General features: G+C 40.3%; 1 protein-coding gene across 4 annotated transcripts in view; it reads left to right on the top strand.

The window, feature by feature from the left end:
* STOX2 (storkhead box 2) overlaps positions 1-14,985 on the top strand; it is a 152,834-nt gene extending 137,849 nt beyond the window's left edge. For 2 of the 4 annotated variants that reach the window (XM_068403725.1, XM_068403724.1), the window contains exons 3-4: positions 2,436-4,701; positions 9,304-14,985. In XM_068403725.1, coding sequence (XP_068259826.1) covers positions 2,436-4,701; positions 9,304-9,499 — 2,462 coding nt within the window. In that variant the 3' untranslated portion in view covers positions 9,500-14,985. Of the gene's footprint in view, positions 1-2,435; positions 4,702-8,081; positions 8,211-9,303 lie in introns of all 4 variants that reach the window. The other 2 variants (XR_011048424.1, XR_011048425.1) reach the window with 2 other exon arrangements.
* Positions 14,986-16,583: the final 1,598 nt, after the last annotated feature.

Below are 16,583 nucleotides of genomic sequence, written 5' to 3'. Positions count from 1 at the left end.
TGTGGTGATGCAAGGTGTAATGTAAAAGGGGTGGTGTTACCCAAGCAGACAAATCAGCTCCACTGCAGGAAAGAAGAGGTTAAATGATGACGACCACTGGTTGTTATGGGAATTGAAATCATGTTCTGTGCTTACTGAAAGCTTATGTGGAGGGTAGCCTGCTGTCCAGTTGTCACTGCCTCACAAGAGGAAGCTCAGCATATTGTTTACTTCAGTCCAGAGAGATTCAGGACTCTGGGCTAGGGAGGGGTAGTCCTCTTTTCCTCTGGCTATCTGGATTTCAGCTTTTCCCATCTGTTGCTATTTCTGGCATCTTTGCTCATCCAGAAATGCTGGGGGTCTTTGTTACTCTCTCTAGGATTATCACATAAATTGTGGACACCCACATGAAGAGGGGAGAAAATGCACGTTCCTTATTCTCCATTTCATTTGCGTATTCTTTCCCATTGTCAGTCTCGTTTATTCTCCCAAATGGTATCCTTTCTTTACCTCTTTTACTTCCTGTGTCCGGATCGGCCCCAATCTTTAGCTCTGTGGACTGTGCATGAAATATATTTACTGCCCCCATGTACTTGTCCCTGGCACCTTCTCTGTTGTAACTGCTTTCATTCATGTGTCCATGTTATTCCTAACACTTTGCTGTTTCCATTTTAAGATTTTTAGTTACAGATATTACTGGATGTGAGCAGTATGGCTGTGTCCCTAAATTCAAACAACGTTCAAAGCCTGACATAAGAATACTTGCTATGTTGCCTGCCACCCAGTAGCAAGGAAGAGGATGAGTTAAGGAATTAGCACGACTTCTGTATTTCTTGTCACTAATCTTTTGATGAAGTGTCAGTCATAGTGCCAGAGCCCTTGCTGTCATCCTCATATTTGGTATCACAAGGAGGTCAGTGAGCTTGCAGGCTCCAGCCTTTGACATGTGGGACAAGAGCTGGTGACCAGACACTATGTGCTATTGACGATACTGTTTGTAGCAGGTACATCTGGTTGAGATTTCTCCATGAAGTATTTTTGTGAAAAGCGTATACTTCGTTGAAATGTTTTTGCATGCGTAATTCCATGGAATTTCTGTTCTTGAGGATAGTCAGAGTTTGACTTGACAAGGCCCTGATGAACCTGATCTAAGTTGGCCTGACTATGAGTAGGGGCGTTGACCAGATGACTTCATGAGGTCCCTTCCAACCTGAGTTATTCTCTGATTCAATTTTTTTTTCTAAATTAGTTTTGTTGAAAAGAAACCTAAGACCCAGAGCAAATAATATTAACTTTTCTTAGTTTAAAATAGACTATCCAAACTGTTGAAGAAAATTTCTCTAGTTCTAAAAATGTAAGCCAGGTCAGTATCCAGCATTAAGTTAAAATGAAAATGCATTTTAGTTCAACAAAATGTATTGATTGAAGATAGCTTTTTCCACTGAAAAGTTTGAAAGATTTTTATTTCTTAGCATAAACAGATTTTTTTTAAACTAGTTTGTGAACTGAATCTCTTGTTTCCTTAACTCTAGATGGAACTTATTCCTAGGCGCAGCATGCAAACTTGGTATTTTATCTAATAAAGTATTGAAGACTTGGTCCTACACCACTGAACCCAGCAGGAGTATTGGTACTGGGAATGACCAGGCTCGCAATGCCAGGTTTACCATGTGGCTAGTGTGGCATTGGTGCAGGGTTGTCACACTTGTCTCCCTCTCAGTATGTGATATATGCACTTAGGTAGTGCCCCTCACATCTTACGTGAAAGGGAACTCGGAAGCAAATTTTTTAGTAGCTAAATCTGTAACTTCCAGCATGGTGGAAAAGGCTCTTTGGGTAAGATGAACTGTATCATTCAAGGCGTGTCTTTTATGGAGCAGCTGATGTAGTTGAAACATGTTTTAATGGGAGAGAAATTCAGTTCAATCAGATTTGTGACGAAGGGGCAGTTTGGGAGAATGGTTTTTTTCTGTGTAGTATTCTTCTGTGGAAAAACAACTTAGGCATCCAAAGTAACAAATAACCACTGTTTTATATGTGACTGGGCATTATAATAAATAGTTCTGGTGAGTTGGATATAAATATTTAGTTGGAAGAATAAAAGTGAAACGCTTCCTCTGACACCCTTTGATTTCCAGTGATTCCATCTTGTAGCTTAAGGTCACCTGCACAATTGAAGTGACTAGAAGTTCTACCCTTTTTTTTTTTTTTTTTTTTAACACTCCATTAATGGTCTCCTTTCTATTTAATTAATAATTGATATGACTGAAGTGTAGGAGATAAGTGGAAAAACAAACAGAGAAGAGAATGCCTAGCAAAGTGCTTTCCTGGAGTTGTTTGTGCAGCATATTCCAGCTTGCACATTGAAGAAAACAGCTTTTTGTTGGGGAGGGGGGAGTCAGAGAGTCCTGCATGGTTTTGTACACTCCCTGATACATGTTTACTGTCGTTTTTAGGAGTTCCAACACCCAGTCCAGAAATCCTTCGACATACCTTGAATATGCTTGTACGGGAGAGGAAAATATACCCAACTCCGGACGGTTATTTCATTGTAACCCCGCAGACTTACTTTATAACACCATCTCTCATAAGAACTAACAGTAAATGGTACCATTTGGATGAGAGGATACCTGACAGGTCTCAATGTACCTCTCCACAACAAGGAACTATAACTCCCTCCGCCTCAGGATGTGTCAGGGACCGAACACTACCCAAAAACCACTGCGACTCCTGCCATTGTTGCAGAGAAGACATGCACAGCATGCATGCATCTACCCTACAGAAGAAATCAGCAAAAGACTGTAAAGACTCATACTGTCCTCCTTCATTATGCCAGGTCCCACCTACTGAGAAAAGTAAAAGTACTGTCAATTTTTCTTATAAAGCAGAGACACTCACAAAGCCTAAGGATGTAGAAAAGCAGTCTAAGAAATTTGGGCTCAAATTATTCCGATTAAGTTTTAAGAAGGACAAGACAAAACAGTTGGCAAATTTCTCTGCCCAGTTTCCTCCAGAAGAGTGGCCGCTAAGGGATGAGGACACCCCTACCACTATACCTAGAGAGGTAGAAATGGAGATTATCAGGCGCATTAACCCAGACTTGACTGTGGAAAATGTCATGAGGCACACTGCACTAATGAAGAAACTTGAAGAAGAAAAAGCTCAACGAAGCAAAGCAGGATCTTCAGCTCACCACAGTGGACGAAGTAAAAAGAGCAGGAATCACAGAAAGTCTCATGGGAAATCGAGGTCACACAGCAAGACTCGGGTGTCCAAAGGAGACCCATCAGATGGCTCTCATTTGGATATACCTGCGGAAAGGGAATATGAGTTCTATGATCCCTTGACTCGATCCCCACGGGAAGGCTGTTTTATAATAGAACACAAGGGAGATAATTTTATAATGCACAGCAATCCTAACATGATTGAATCTCACTTTCCCATGACACCAGAGTGGGACGTGTCTGGTGAGCTGGCCAAAAGAAGAACTGAAATGCCTTTCCCTGAACCTTCCAGGGGAAGCTCCCACTCCAAGGTCCATCGGAGCCACAGCCATACACAGGATAGAAGATCGAGGAATGAGCGGTCCAGTAAGGCTAAAGAAAGGTCTAGATCCATGGATAACTCCAAGGGACCTCTGGGCTCGGCTGCTTTAGGCACACCTGAAGACACAGGTGAAGGCTGTAGCCCAGATGACCAAACAACTAGCCAGACATACATTGACGATAGTACCTTGAGGCCATCTCAGTCGCTCAGTCATCAAAGGGCTCTGATTTCATCTGCAAGCTACAAAGAGACTTGCATCCCTGAAATAGCTAGTGGCAGTAGAGAAACCCCCAGTTCTTGTAGCCTATTGGAACAAAGCAAGCCTACAGAGAATTTGCCATCATATAGCGAGCTCAACTCCTGCACAACAAAATCTGCAGTCGATGACTATTTTCAGTGCAACACATCCAGTGAGACTGTGCTTACTGCTCCATCACCACTGGGAAAGAATAAAGAGGATCATGATACGCTGACAGGGACAGATGGGCTCAAAAAAATGACTCCCGCAGAAAGACAGTCTCAGCATATTGCTAGGGAACCTGGGCTGCACAAAGAGGAGTCCCCAAAGGGCCCAAGCAGTGGTTCAGCAGTTGCTGGCCAAACTCCAGAGGTGATCGCAAACGGGCGGCTGGTTCAACACCATAACATTGAATCAAGCAGCCTTGATAAAAGGAAAGAAATATTTAGCAAGGATACACTCTTTAAACCTCTGCACAACACTCTTTCTGTGAATAGTTATCATAAGTCTAGCACACCCCTGCTAAAGCCCCATCAAAAGACCCCCTCTGACACATTGCCAGTCAGATGTGAGAAACTTGAACAAGTGATAGTAACCTCAGTCACACAAGTCATGCCAGTTTCACAGAGACAGCAAGAGACAACTGGGAACCAAGAGGCCTCCTTCGACTACTACAACGTATCTGATGATGACGACTCAGAGGAAGGAACAAACAAAAATGCTGAGGAAGAAAAGAACAGGGATGATGTCGGAACGATGCAGTGGCTCCTAGAGAGAGAAAAGGAGAGGGATCTGCAGCGAAAGTTTGAGAAGAATCTTACTCTTCTCACCCCAAAGGAAACAGAAAATAGCAACAACCAGAGAGCCACCCACTCAGCCCGCCTGGACAGCATGGACAGCAGCAGCATTACTGTGGACAGCGGGTTCAACTCTCCACGGTAGGACTGTCACATTCATTGCAGCTTTACAGACTAGAAAGTTCAGTTTTTGGTTATATGTGTGTGTGATATTTGTGACAGAACGTAGGGCCGTATTAAAAAATTTCACACATTTTCAGACAGTGTTTTCTACAGCTCTGGAATCTGCTATTCAGATGTGTGGGTTTCCCACCGTATGGTAAGCAACCAATGACCATTTGTGGCATTGACTGTATTAGTTCATTTTCTGTTTGCTTGAAAACCTCCCTGTATCCTTTTTTTCTGTATTAAACTTGTGTTTGCATTTAGAATAGAAGGGATGAGCTCCTGCATGCCCCCCCTTCCCTTTCCCCGTAAGATACCATCAACAAGACTAATTGGAAGACTAGACATGACTAGGTGGTATAATCTTTGACTCAGACAAAAAAAAAAAACCCACAAACATGATTATTGTTTTGCGTTTGGGCTTTTTTGTTTGTTTTCTTCAAAAATTTCAGAAGTGTGTCTATCACCGTTCCAAACTGGTGAGACTGGAACAGCTGCTCCCCATGCACAGCTGAAAGTGCTCAGGATATTTGAACTTCAGAGGTGACCCAGCGCTGCATCAGCAGAGAGAGAGGGGCCTTGCCTAAGATACTTGGGAAAGGAGTCCAGATGTTTGTGTGTGGTGGTGCTGGTTAGTCATTTCCATTTCAGGGATGTCAGACATCATGGAAGTCTCAGTGTGCTAGGAGTCTTACAGGCATAGGGAGGAGAGAGTTGCTGGCGTGTTCCTTGCCCTGAAGATATCACAAGCTCATTTCCACGTTGAGAATCCTTCACTCAAGCTGCCTTCTTTGTCTCTCTGGCCTCTGACAATCCTAGGTCCCTGCTGGAATGGAGCTTGCCTGGTTTTGTTTGCCCTGGATAGCAACCCATCAGAGTTCAGAACAATGACTCTAAGAACACAGAAATAATTTACAGTAGTAGATCTCTTACAGTGTCTTAACTTAAGCTTAAATTATTTATTGCCTGTGTTTAAAAATAAAGCCTCCGAGACTGGATTTGTATTAGGTGAAAGAAAATGGTTTTTTGGTGGGGTTTTTTTGTTTTGTTTTGTTTTTTTTCCCCCCTGTAAAAGGTGTTCTTATTCCTCAGAATTATACATTTTTTAAAATCTATAGCAAAGGCTCTGAGAAAGGCATGTGAAGGATTTCCTGCTTCTACGTGGGACTGAATTTCATTTTCAGTTAAAGTCGTGTCACTCTGGAATAAATTCCTTTTGGATTTGATGGCTACTCCCACTTGATGTTAATGACAAGGCAGCAGTTATTGGGCCTGCTGCAGCATGCAGCGATCATCAAACTAGAGCAGGCTTTTAACATATGTATAATTTTTCTGAGTAAAAAATTTGAAAAATAATTTGAGTGAATTGTACCACTTACACTGAGTCCAGCTTAAAAAAGAAACTTAAGGAGGTTTTGAATTTGTTCCTGTTATTGATTGTTCTGCAGATGCTTGGCGTCTTTCTCACATAAAACTGTTGTATGAGGCTATTTGCAATGTTATTTTTTAAATGTAATCTCTTCTTTAGTTGAAGTGCTATACTTGCAGTCAGTTTTTGTTGGGGAGTGTACAGCAGCGTTTGCTTCTTGCCCAGCCTGTCTCACTCTGGAGAGCACATTTCACCTCCAGGATAGGATGTTGACTGGATAAAAATCAGTCCTTTTACTACTATTTTGCTAGCTGTGTGCTAGCTGAATATCAAGCTTGTGTTCTGGTTAATGCAAAGGCAGATATTTCCTTCCCTAATTGTTTACACAAAAGCTAAAATTTCTGTTGTTGTTAATCTTAACCTTAGCTAGAAAGAGAACAGAACATGGCGAGCATCCTGGATTTAGTGCTGCTATACCACTTTGTTTAGATCAAAAGGGAAACAGATAAGCAGCTTTTAATAATGATTGTGTTCCACACATCCATTTTTATTTTATTATTTTACTGTTTGCTTATTAACAAAGGTCGTGGGGTTTTTTTTTGGCAAGGCCACATAAAGTGAGCTTTTTTTAGGAAAAAAAAAAAGCGCAACGTTCTTTAAGGGTTTTTTGTTATTTGTTTTGTAAGACCAGTGTATAGTCTGGATATTTCAAACGCTTTTTCGTGAGCTTTGCATCAAGATGATTAAATTGGATAATGTTGCTGAGTTTTGGTCACTCCTCAGTACAAGTCTATAAAAATAAATTGAGCTGAGGATGAATTCAGCCCTTTGGCTATAATTACAATGCTCTTATTACTTTCCTACATTATAACAAAAAATGTACTCCACAGCCCTTTTCCAGGAAACACAAAAAAGCCATCCAGCATCCATCTGGTAAGATCCACCTAGGTCTGACAGTGTCCATTAGTGTCTAGGGACGAGTATAAGAATAGGACGTGCATGTAGTGATATTCCTCAGATATACTTTTCTAGCGTCCACTGATGTTTTAACTCTTGACTTCCTGAGGCGTGGCAGTATCTTTTCATTTAAACTGAAGTGTGCAGTGTTGCTTGGGGAATCAAAATTACCAATTCTACACTGTGAAAGAGAAAGTGTATTTTTACAGTGTGACAAATTGATAAAAGGAGCATTTGAAAAAAACAAGATGTAGTTAAAGACATTTGCAATGGTCATTTGACTTCAAAAGTATTTTGTGTGTGAAATTCGTGAGTACGTCACCATCGGGGAAAAAACAGCCTCACAGTGTTTTGTTCAGTGCTTTTATGCAAGTTGTATATAGTAAATGTTAGCTGTCAATATTTTTTTTTCCTTTATTTTTAGACCTTATATAATACTGCTGCTCTTTTTGTCACCTAAAGAAAGCTAATTTTGGCATTACTCTGCATGCAAAATTCTCACTGCAGTCTTTGTGTATACATATTGTAATGGCCAGTTTGTAATATCAGAATTGAAAATGTTTGAAGATCTGGAATTGGTGGTCCCATAAAGAATGATACAATACTGAATGATCTCTGAAAAACAAAGGTTGCATCTATTTTCATTAAAAAGCAGAGGGAGTGGAATCAAAAAATGAGCAACAGAAGTGCACCATACGTGATTGCAGCTCACAGAGATCACTTACTATATGCGTCACCCATCGTAGCTCTTTGGAACTACTGACAATAAGGCAATAATTGGCAGACGATCATCAGTACCAGTTTGATCAATTTTAAAAGATCTACAGGAGTTTTCGTAAAAGCCTCATTGATTTTCCAGATTCAGTCAGTTTAAGATGATTTAAATTTGCACTACAACTAAACAAGGTGTTTCTTCCTTCCCCTATGCCATGCACTGACACATTTCTCCCCTGCCACATCCAAAGCTGTGCATTCCTACTCTTCCCCTGATGCCAGCACTAATTTTTTTTTTTTTTTTTCTTCTTCTTAGGGCTAGTACTTAACTGAGAGCGGTCCCTGATCTGGCTGGCTGCAAGGCTCAGCATCAGGGAAGCAGCAGGAACATGTGGCAGGGTCAGGTCCACACAGGGCAGGCAAGAGCTGCCCCTTTCAGTAGCAGGTAAATTTAGGTTGCCTTTAAACTGACTATGAAACTCTGTCATTAGTGTCTTTGTTTCTAGTGCTTATTTAACAAACCCATTCAGTCCTCTAAATGTACTGTGTAAACATCTCCATAGCAAGTGATGTCATTTTGCAAAGAAGCACAGATATAGGTGAAGAATACATAACCAGGGACCACATGGCTATTTGAAAACCAAACCTCTCCTTGCACAGGAACACATTATTTGGAGATCAAAAATTATTAGGAGCAGAAAGAGGAAAAAAAAGGGTAGTAGTGGTAAAACTAGCCTTAGCGTAGCTTGACTGAGTTTTTTAAAAGCTGTAGACTAAAATACAGGCTCCTCTGCATTCACAATTAGATGTATCATTAAAAGGCTTACTCTTTAAAAGTGCTATGTGTCCTATCGCTCCTGTGGATAAACGATATGTTAGAACTAAAGGAATGTTGCCCATTTTATGAATGAAATAGCACTAGTTGTGGTTTAGGGCATGATCACACAGAGACCAGGCAGTTAAGGTTTCTCAGCATCTTCTAAGTTGCAATTGTCTCAGCTGCAAAGCAAAATGGAAGTGTTGCATTTAGAAGCATTGTGGATTTAGTGTAAAGTAGCATTTTTAGTTAATATTTTGTGTACAAAGACATAGGTAGAAGAGGAGACAACAGAGGAAGCTGTGTTACATGATTGCTCTCCTAGCTCTGCCTAGTCACAGAGCTGGTTTGATGAAGTTACTTTGTGCAAAAATGCACCAATCAGGAAAGAAAATTAATAAGTTCCACGTGCAAGATGGAAACTATTTCCTTGGGTGAAAAATCCAGATGCTTGATACTGGTTCAGCTTACAGTTTGTGTGACAGCTTCAGCTCTGCTTAGTGCTGTACGTGTGCTACAGTACGCTGACTGCTGAGTACCTCTGGAACCCGTTTTGGAGGAACATACGTGTACCGTCAAAATGAGATGGTTCATTGGTGTGACATTACATGCAAATGCAGGAAGCCTATTATAAAACACTCTATTCTCCTTTCCTGTCTGGTCGATAGATATATAGGCATGTCACATATGAGTGTGTATATGTATTTCTTTTCCATTCTAGTACTCGTGAGAGCCTGGCATCCAACACTTCAAGTATTGTGGAAAGCAACAGACGTCAGAACCCCGCTCTGAGCCCTGCACATGGTGGCACAGGCCCAACATTCAACTTCCGAGCCACCGCAGACCCGCCGACAAGTGAAGCTGAGAAACTGCAGAAACCTGCTAACTGCCTGCAAGCTTCTGTCACTAGTGTCTGAGAGACATCCTGCCTCAGATTTTCTGTCTCATCCTATACAGGAAAGTTTACGACACTGGGACTGATGTTTACATCTTTGGGGAAAAATAAAAAAAGCATCTCAACCACAGTTTTAGTGTTTACTTAAACTGTGCTGCTATGTAGACTAGGGGCAACAAAGAAATCTTTATTTCAAGGTATTGCTTTTCACATTTCCGGCTCTGTAGCAACAGAATAGCAGTAGGGATAATATGTACACTTTTTGCTTCACTTAATTGTAACTGAGCACATATATGAAAGTCTAGACACTGTAAGTGTAATCTGCATTTTCAATGTTCATGCAGTTGCCAACTTCATTTAAAAAAAAATGCCACAGATGTGTGATGCCCCCGGTCAGAGGCTAAACTCTGCTGCAGAGTTGATCGTTTTTTACTTCAAAAACTGAGCCACTGCTGAAAGTAACCAGCCAGGATCACCATGAGGAAAAACAATGCCAAACATGACAAGTGATGACCTCAGCTCTATCTCTGAATTATTAATACTAATCAGTCATTTTCACTGTGTGTTTTTGGGATACAATTTTGCAAATTCCTGTTTAAGCGAGTAAAAAGAGGTTTGGGGTTTGGTTTGGTTTGGGTTTTTTTGAAGTGGAGGGTGGGAAGGAAGATGGCTTCTCCTTTTGTGTTTCAAAAGTGTGACAGATGTTTATTTACTGAGACTTGCTACTTGACCTTCCATAGTCATAAATGAGGAGGTGGGCCTTTGCGTAGAGGGGGCATGGGGAGGGAAGGGAAAGTTATCTGTCATGGAGCCACAATGTGGAGTGACACAAAATATAACAAATGTCTTTGGTATAAATCAAATATTTAAAAAAGATAATCTAATTCTTGTGTCACTTCTGGTATTGCAACTTGCCATTAATATAGGAATCAGGATAACTAATTTCTTGGAACAAAAATATTCTTTATGATATAAATGACAAGTATGGCCTGAAGAATTGATTTCTTTCTAGTGGAAGGACATAAATCTATTTTATGTAGCTTATTAAATAGAGTGCCTAAATTAGGCTATTGAAAATAGCATACATTGTAGTGATTATCAGAGAACAAAATTTAGAGAATTATAAACTTCTGGCCTTTTTATTCAGTGGATGTTATTTGCAACTTAGCATTTTATGGACATGTCTGGTTTCTAGAAATTAAATGTGTCCACATGGTTGGCGGTAGAAATCTGAATTCTGTAGGTATGGTATATCCTAATTGCTCTCCCCTAAACTGTTACTCCAAAGTAATTAGTACTGTGTGAATTACTGCAGAGTAACTTCTAAGGATAGTTAAACTCCAAGAGTAATTTTTAGGTATAGGGTCACATTCTGCTCTGTTACTCATTCAACCTGATAGTGCAACAAACTAACTTCAAATGTAACTGTTTTTTATCAGAACAGATGAATTGGTGGAAGAAATTGGTGGAAGAATAACAAAGATACTAAAACGTTGGACAGCCCAAGTTGTTACATAGAAAAGGGACGTTTACGTTGTCTAGCTCTTGTAGTACACAGGTATGAAACCCAACTGTACATATTAAAACCCAGTATTTTCATCAGGTTCTGGTGACATGTATTACTCTGTACACAAAGTCATTTGAGCCTCACTCGTTCTGGGTTGTCATCAGAAGTCTTTACTGAAGATTCAGCCGTATGTTACACAGTTGCTTATAGTTCATTTACTTATAAAATGGCTTTCTAACTCTGGACACAATCAGTTTCCAGTTCTGTCAAGAACACCCAGTCAATGCACAGGTCTGTTTTCCTTGGTTTCAGTGTATAATTTCCATTTCATAGGAGCAATAAGACCTTTCAGTGCACATAAAGGCAATTATTGTGCTTTTGGTTGGTTATCAAAGTCACTTGGCCTTTAGCCTTCTGCCTTATCATACCTTCCAAGATGTGCTCTAATTACCATATAATGCTTTGCATGACGCATCTTATTATTCAATATGTAACTCCAGCCGTACTTATTCCATGCGAACTGTAGAATCAGAGTTTTTGTGGGGAATTGTCATATACTATGCAGTGGCTGACTGTGATTTTGTTTCTGAGATGAGCTCTGACAGCAGTAGCATGTATCAATTCAGTAAATAAAAATGTTGAAATGGTAAAAAAAATTTACAGTGATGATCTGAAGTACTAACGGCAGTATTAAATGTGAACAGCAAAAACAAATTTCACCTTTGGGGAAATATTTGTTTGTCGTAAACTGATCAGAATTTATGCAGGCAGCTGGTTGTACAGAAGACATAATTCCAACAAAATATGATAGTACATACCTATAAATTGTATAGTATGTTATTTCCTAAAGTTCCCAGAGACCAGCAGACAACATAAATGTCATATTAATTGTACCAATATTAATGTGACTCTTGGAATATGGAATGTAAACAGAAGTTTCAAATAGAAACGTTCTAATCTTGAATTTCTTTTTTCCTTTTAAAAATCAGCAATGGAATATAAGGAAATTCCATCTTGAGGTTCTGGTAACAAAACCACGAGACTGGAGCTTGAGTGCTTTATGTCACCCTAATCCTTTGATGAAATCATAGCCTTGTATTATGTGGTTGCTTATCTATCATTCTTCCTCTAATGTATCAATTTAAAGGTTTACAGAGTTAGATTAGGTTGAATCTGTGTTGTGTTCAACTGTAAAGGGTCAACACAAATCTGTCAGCATTTTGCACACTTAATATGTATTATTATAATACAACATGTTACTTTTATGGTAATTTTTTTTACACATATAACTACCTCCATGAATTTGATGAAATGCAGCAACATGAAAAGTGTATTGTACAAAGCAAGGTTATAAACTTTGAAGCATTAGGTCATGGCGTTCTCTGTGTGTCAATGCTTGCGTATGAAGTCATCATGTTTCCATTGCCACAATTTCCTTCTACAATATTAAAAATCTGGCTTTCAGATGAGTCACTTAAAGACTTTGAGAAGGCTGCGTAATTGGCATAAAAGTGAAAGGGAGGCTGAAACCAACCATCCTTTCCCCAGTTACTGCTAAAATTTCTGCCTGGTAGAACTTGAAAATGTATTTGTAATTTAGCAAGTTAGGAATGTCTACAGTCTGTGAAATATGATTGACAGTTTGGGGTTTAGCAGAAGACACTCTGGGTATTTTCTTGGCAGCCTTCAAATACTGTGGGCCCTATTCTGCCTCCGTCTTTGTCAACGTATCAGGTCATAGTTCTCTGAACTGGCAAGGGTGTTAAAACAGCTCTTCCTTTAACAATACGCACTCTGTTCTCTAGATTTTGTGCATCTCAAACACTTGCTCCTATAGAAGTTGCCAACAGCCTTTCATTGACTTCGCTGGGAGCAATATTAGGGTCCCTACTCGAGGTTGCCTATTGTTCAAAGAACGTGGGCGAGTTTCCAAGAAAAATGAAGCTGGCTTTTGAAAAGTAGCCAGCTGCAACAAGCCACCTTTCAAGAGGGAAGAAAGCAAGATTTTTCCAAAAACCAAAGGAAGAAAGTGGCAGTTGAACCTAAGCAGATCACATTTATATCAAATCCCGATTTATGAACACCTCTTTCAGCAAACCTAGTACCATTATCCTGGTGCAAATTGATATGCAGTCATCAGTTGAGCTAATTTTGCCATTTTGAGTATTTAAGTTAGAAAGTATAAGAAATCATTATTAGGCATTTGACTCCTCAAACCACTATAAAATGACTGTTATACGCGAAACAATGTTCACTCAACTTAAAAAGTAAAATGTATTGGAAAACAAATATTTTAATGAAAACCATGGCCTAAGTGCTTGCCAGCAGTAGTTATTTTTAGAAAAGAGAACAAGCAAACCAGTATTCAGGGGCCATCATAAACACGGATAATACTTCACACTTAAATCATGTCTTTTCGCCCAAGGGCCTCGAAGCACTTGGTACTGGCTAAGCCTCGTGAGCCCGTGAGGTGGGCAGAGTTCACTGACTCTATGTCCAGGCACATTGGAAAAAACAAAGGCTAAGAGTCTGCAGACTAATTTATTAACCAGTTTCTTTCTTAAAGTTATTGGAGTAAGTTTAATAGTTAATCAAAGTGTTTAATGTTTATATTCTGAAGTTACTCTTTTGATGCATTCAGTTTGTTCAAGTAAGAGAGAAACTCCTTTGTGGTCCTGCAGAGACTCTTGGATTAGCAGTGCCAAAACCAACCAAGTTTTCAGTCATATGAGTACTGCCAGCGGTGGTTTTAGAAAGTGTTATTTTAATTAAAAATTTGTTTTTCAAATACATTTTGCAGAGCTTTTCCCAACACAATTGTTCAAATTGTTGTGCTGAGAAAGCAAATAGCACTCCTAATCTGGTGTCACACCCACAGTTTACAATTCTCTTTGCTCTTCTGAAGAAAACTGTACAGTATTAGAGAGAAAAGTTCTATTTTTTACTAAATTCTTTAAAAAAAAGTATATATCTAAAATGTTCCCCCCAGCATAAGTAAAGTGCATCGTTACTGCATGAGAGGCATGCAGTGGACCCACCGAAAGCCAAGCTGGTGCGAGAAGAAAATGGGACTCTCACGCTTCTTTTATAGCGGCGCTCTAAACGTTGGTTTCAGTTATGCGGGTGTAAATCTGGCGTAACTCCCCTGATCTCCTGCGGATCTGACGGAGATGGGAACAGGTTGTTAACTCCATTGAAGCTCAGTTCTGAGCTGAGGGTTTCCGTGTTCCTCCCCACCACCACCCCAAGACCCCAAATGCAGAGAAGGAGCAGAGGGCCACATGTGCGCCCCTGGCTCTGGAAGGGCAGCCCGGGTTGAATCCCTGGTGAAATGCAGAGCCACCCAGCCGGGATGTCGCGACAGCCACCGCATGTTTCCCACCTCGGGAGGGCGATTTTCCGTGCGGTACATTGCCCTTGTGTTGTGTAGCGGTTAGAGCCACCCAAAGGATACCCACCCAGAAGCATGAAAGGGCCCTTGGAGTAATTGGCACAGATGTTACTTTTATATGTGGAGGAGACTTAAGTTTAAAGGGATCATAATTCTGCAGGTAATTTTCTGTGAGTGACTGAATGTGGCTGTTGCATTAGGTTTAAATGAGTTAATAAATGCAAGTGGGACTTACTGTATGTTAGAAGGGAGTTTTGCAGCCAAGACTGCCTTGTATAAATGTGTTTGCACTGAAAAAAAAATTTTAAAATTACTTGGTCTCTGGTTGCTGTAAAGGTCATCCAAGATGGATGTTCTGTTTATATTGTATAGTATTTCATATGAAATAATTACAGTTCATGAAATGTCTTCCCGAACGTTACTGATTTATAACAGCACATTTGTAACATGGTTTTTATTGTGTCAGTGTACCATATTGTAAATGATGGTTACTTGTCATGCTTAGTATAATAATTTAAAGGAAAAAAAAAAAAAGGACAGGGATTTTTGTAAGTCTATATTTGAAAGTCCCTCCATATGGTAATATTGTGTTCATGTTGTTTATGTAGTGTTGTGTGAAATATCCATTTTGGATTGTGTTACTTTTTAAGATATTAAATAACATTTGGTTATATGTTTTAAGTGGATTCTTTGCACCCATCGGTGGTTTTTAGAGAAGATAATTACATTTCCATTTAACGTGCTGTTTCCCTCCCTCACTTAGGAAACCTTGCACAACAAACCAGAAATCTCAGAAAACCAAGGGTTGGTGCAGCTTGCTGAGCTCATGTATGTTTCATGAAAGGTCTGTGAGCCATTCTAGTAAGAGAGCGCGAGGGAGAAAATTCACTGATTTCAAAACATCCTGGTTTGGATTGGACGTAGAGGCGATGGGTGCAGAGGGAGTGTGATCCCCACGGGATGCGCGAGTGCCCACTGAGATGCACCCGAGCTCCAGGAAGTGAGAAGTCCCTTAGGGAATCCTGATGCCAAGAGCAACAGGTGTCCGGTCCCTCCTCTCCTCTCCTCTCCTCTCCTCTCCTCTCCTCTCCTCTCCTCTCCTCTCCTCTCCTCTCCATCCTCATGAGCCAAAGGAGGACCTGGTGCACACACCCAAGAGAAAGGGCTCTAGCAAGGAGGTTTTTTCCCATTCTTCAAAAAATTATTCAGTCTTTTTTCCACGCTGTGACAGCAGCTGATTGGAAAGGCCCAAGTGGACCATGTAACATGCAGATGCCATTTTCCTGCCTCTACCACCACCTGGAAGAAGGTTTTGAGTAGGTTTAGACTCTGGGAGCTTTGCCAGAGTTTTGCCTTGAGAACTGCTGTTCGCCAAGGTTGGCTATGAGTATTTACAAGATGAAAAACAAAGCGTCTATTGGAAGTAGGAGCTGTCATAAGCACCTTGGCTTGTCACCTGCTAGTGGCACGTACTACTACCGTGCTACTTCTAGTCTTTGCTGGTTCCCCTTCATCCATCTCCTCCCTTTGTAATCCATCTCCTTGAAATTGTGAATTTTGAATTATAGGGGGGAAAATAAGCCAAAGTTTGGTTAGAGCTTTGTGCTGGCACTGCCCTGGTGCCTTGCACAGGCAGAGACAGTTTTGGGTGGTGGTCAGAATCAGACTTTCAAGGCCTTTTCAGTATTGCTGGAGAAGTTTGCAAGCACTGTTTCCCCCTCACAGAGAGCTTTGTTTCTGTTTCTTTCCTGGTGGTGCACTCATATTTTAGGCGATAGATGAGGCTGGTCATTGTCTAGAAAGAAATCGCTCTTGTCCAAACCCATCACACTTTGCACTTTAAAACTTTCTTAGAAACTTGGCTTGAATTCTCTTTATACTTACTCTGCTGACAGCTACACTGAAGATCTTAAGCAAGTGATATCTTTTTGGTGAAATGTGGCCTATAACATACTTAAAATGTCGAGGGCCACTGCTTGGCTGAAGAACTATCCTCTCGCTGTTGGATCGTGCCTTTCTGCTGAGAGCACTGAGTCAAACCAGCAGATTTTCATCCTTCTGTATCTACAGATGTCTTACATCTATAAGATAACATTTTTGAAAGTTATCCTTCTCTCCAGACTTTACCTTTTTCCATCAGCCTCTCAGCTGTTTCTTTAGGGTCTTTAGGGTCAACTTATTTTCTATAATGTCCTTCTTCCATTTTAT

Source organism: Nyctibius grandis, chromosome 6, assembly GCF_013368605.1.
Source record: "Nyctibius grandis isolate bNycGra1 chromosome 6, bNycGra1.pri, whole genome shotgun sequence".
In the NCBI taxonomy this organism is placed as follows: domain Eukaryota; kingdom Metazoa; phylum Chordata; class Aves; order Nyctibiiformes; family Nyctibiidae; genus Nyctibius; species Nyctibius grandis.
The sequence above is the reverse complement of the archived record's forward strand: the minus strand, read 5'-3'. Positions and strand labels throughout refer to the sequence as shown.